At 56.6% G+C, this 2,265-nt stretch overlaps 1 protein-coding gene across 1 annotated transcript; it reads left to right on the top strand.

Moving 5' to 3' along the window:
* The first annotated feature begins 278 nt into the window (after positions 1–278).
* Positions 279–1,924, top strand: PEBP1 (phosphatidylethanolamine binding protein 1). Its single transcript, XM_010291383.1, has 3 exons — positions 279–406; positions 1,047–1,147; positions 1,586–1,924. The coding sequence occupies exons 2-3, from the start codon at positions 1,075–1,077 to the stop codon at positions 1,801–1,803; spliced, it is 291 nt and encodes a 96-aa protein (XP_010289685.1). The 5' UTR covers positions 279–406; positions 1,047–1,074; the 3' UTR covers positions 1,804–1,924.
* The last annotated feature ends 341 nt before the right edge of the window (positions 1,925–2,265 follow it).

Below are 2,265 nucleotides of genomic sequence, written 5' to 3'. Positions count from 1 at the left end.
GTGCTGGCAGCCTCCATCGGAGCCTCTCCGGGTGCGGGGTGGAGGGAGACGTGCCTCGCTTTGCTGCCGACTCTTGCACGGGAGTGGTGCGGTCAGGCCTGGCTCCATACCGCAGGAGAAATCCCGGCGGCTCTTGTAGGCTGGGCGTGAGCTGGCATGAATGGCCTTGAACTCCTCGGGTGTCGTTGCCTTCGTTGGTCACACGTGGCCTCCATGTGCAGTGCTGCTGGCTGGTGCAAACTGCGTGGTGCAGGCAGCAGGGCTGGTTGCTTGTGCTAACGCTGTCATTGCTCCAGGTCCAGCATCGCCCCACCAGCATTGAATGGGATGGCTGCGATCCCCAGAAGCTCTATACCCTGGTTCTCACAGACCCAGATGCTCCCAGTAGGAAGGACCCAAAGTTCAGGTAATGGGGGTGGGTAACTCCCTAGCTTGTCTGGGGAAAAAGGAGCATCCGTCTTGGTCTGAGCAGAGGCTTAGAAGGAGGTGGGGAATGTGGTCTGCTCAAGGTGCAGCAGTGAGTCTGTGGCTTGGGATAGAAACAGTGTCCTTGCAGCTCTCCTTGAGACAAGGACAATGTGGGGAGGAGCAGCTGCTTTTGCCAGGGGCATTTGGAGGTCTGTTGTAGCTTGGAGAAGCACAGCATCTGCTGCTTGCTTTAATATGGCACGTGTGTGTGAGTTGGAATTGAGTGAGTTGTGTGAGTCTGTGCTAGCAGTGGAGTCTTAAACCTGGGATCACCTCACCTTTCTCAAATTGGGCTTGGAAGCCTGTGGAGTACGCACTCTTAGGGATCTGGCTCTGGGTTTCTCGGAGCTGCAAGGCAGGATGACGGAGCTGATTTTGACGGGCTCTGCATCCTGAAGGAGGCTGTACCTACTCCCTGCAGGACCAGTGCCTTCTGGGTTTGGCAGACCAGGAGCGGCAGCTGTTAGCTCTGGTGACCCTGTGCTGACAGCCTTACAGAAAAGCAGCAGCTTGGAGTAAGGAAGGGTCTTAGCTGGGGCTGTGATGCAGTCTGATTGTTGTTTGCCTTCTCCCTTCAGGGAATGGCACCACTTTCTGGTGACCAACATGAAAGGCAACGATGTGGGGAGTGGGACTGTGCTGTCAGATTACGTCGGCTCTGGACCTCCCAAAGGAACAGGTCTGTACCTGGCTGCAGCTGTGTGTAATCAAATGTGGTGTGCAGGGGCAGGTGGGGAGGCCTGCAGAAAACTGTCTGCCTGCTTGGCATGTGCCACGCTGTGGAAGTGGCCCACACAGGGCTGCCTGCGGCTGCACGTAGCCATAGCTGGGCATCACCACTGTCCCTTTGCTGTCTGGTGACAGGCTTGTGCTGTTCTGCCCGCAGTCAATAGGCAGTGTTGCCTGGCAGGGGGAAAGCTAGCCTAGGCAGGCCACGAGCCATTCAGGCCTATCTAGTGCATCTTCTCTGAGCTGCTTTAGCTCCATTGCACTTAGCCTTCTGATCCTGGAGAGTGCAGGCAGCCGTTTCCCTGTGCTCCTGGGGTGGCTTCAGAGCAAACCTTACACCTGGGAATTGCAGGGGACTGGCACTTGTAATGCTCTGTCCTCCCCACAGGGCTGCACCGCTACGTGTGGCTGGTATACGAGCAGCCGAAGCAGCTGACCTGCAACGAGCCCATCCTCTGTAATCGCTCTGGTGACAAACGAGGGAAGTTCAAGGTGGCGGCTTTCCGCAGCAAGTACGAGCTGGGGGTGCCAGTGGCTGGCACTTGCTACCAGGCAGAGTGGGACGACTATGTGCCGAAGCTCTACGAGCAGCTGTCGGGGAAGTAGGGCGAGGGGACCTGAAGAAGCACTGTGCAGCACCCCCTGCGCCCTGGAGACCAGGCTGGTTAGAGCATGTCGCTGTAGTTTTGTTTGATTAGTGAGTCGAACCCAACTGCTCCCGCACTGAGTGCTGCATCTGTAACGCTGTCACTGTCCCAAACCTGCTTCCGTGTCAGTGTGGTCCAGACATGTGCTGTGCTTCAGCTGACTTGCGTCGGTACAGGCGATGGCTAGCTAGACGAGCTCCGGAGGAGCTCCAGGCTGACCTGCTTCAGGGAAACCAAAACCTTTGCTAATTGCTGTAGCTGCAGAGTCTCTGCTGTGCTGAAATGGTGTTATGCAGCAGTGGTGTGGGTGCAGAATGACTTCTGGGTTGGTGCTGGCTGTGGTCTCCCCTTTTCAGGAGAGGAGGAGATGGCAGTCTAAGGGAACGTGCCCCCCCTTTTTTTAAATTTTATTTTTACCCTC

This window comes from Phaethon lepturus, unplaced genomic scaffold, assembly GCF_000687285.1.
Source record: "Phaethon lepturus isolate BGI_N335 unplaced genomic scaffold, ASM68728v1 scaffold27217, whole genome shotgun sequence".
Lineage (NCBI taxonomy): Eukaryota > Metazoa > Chordata > Aves > Phaethontiformes > Phaethontidae > Phaethon > Phaethon lepturus.
The sequence above is the reverse complement of the archived record's forward strand: the minus strand, read 5'-3'. Positions and strand labels throughout refer to the sequence as shown.

Bases quoted from the DNA above. Each gene is read 5' to 3' on its own strand.
- PEBP1 (XM_010291383.1), top strand. From the start codon at position 1,075: ATGAAAGGCAACGATGTGGGGAGTGGGACTGTGCTGTCAGATTACGTC. The intron at 1,148-1,585 runs GTCTGTACCTGG...TCCTCCCCACAG, and splicing joins TGGACCTCCCAAAGGAACAG to GGCTGCACCGCTACGTGTGG.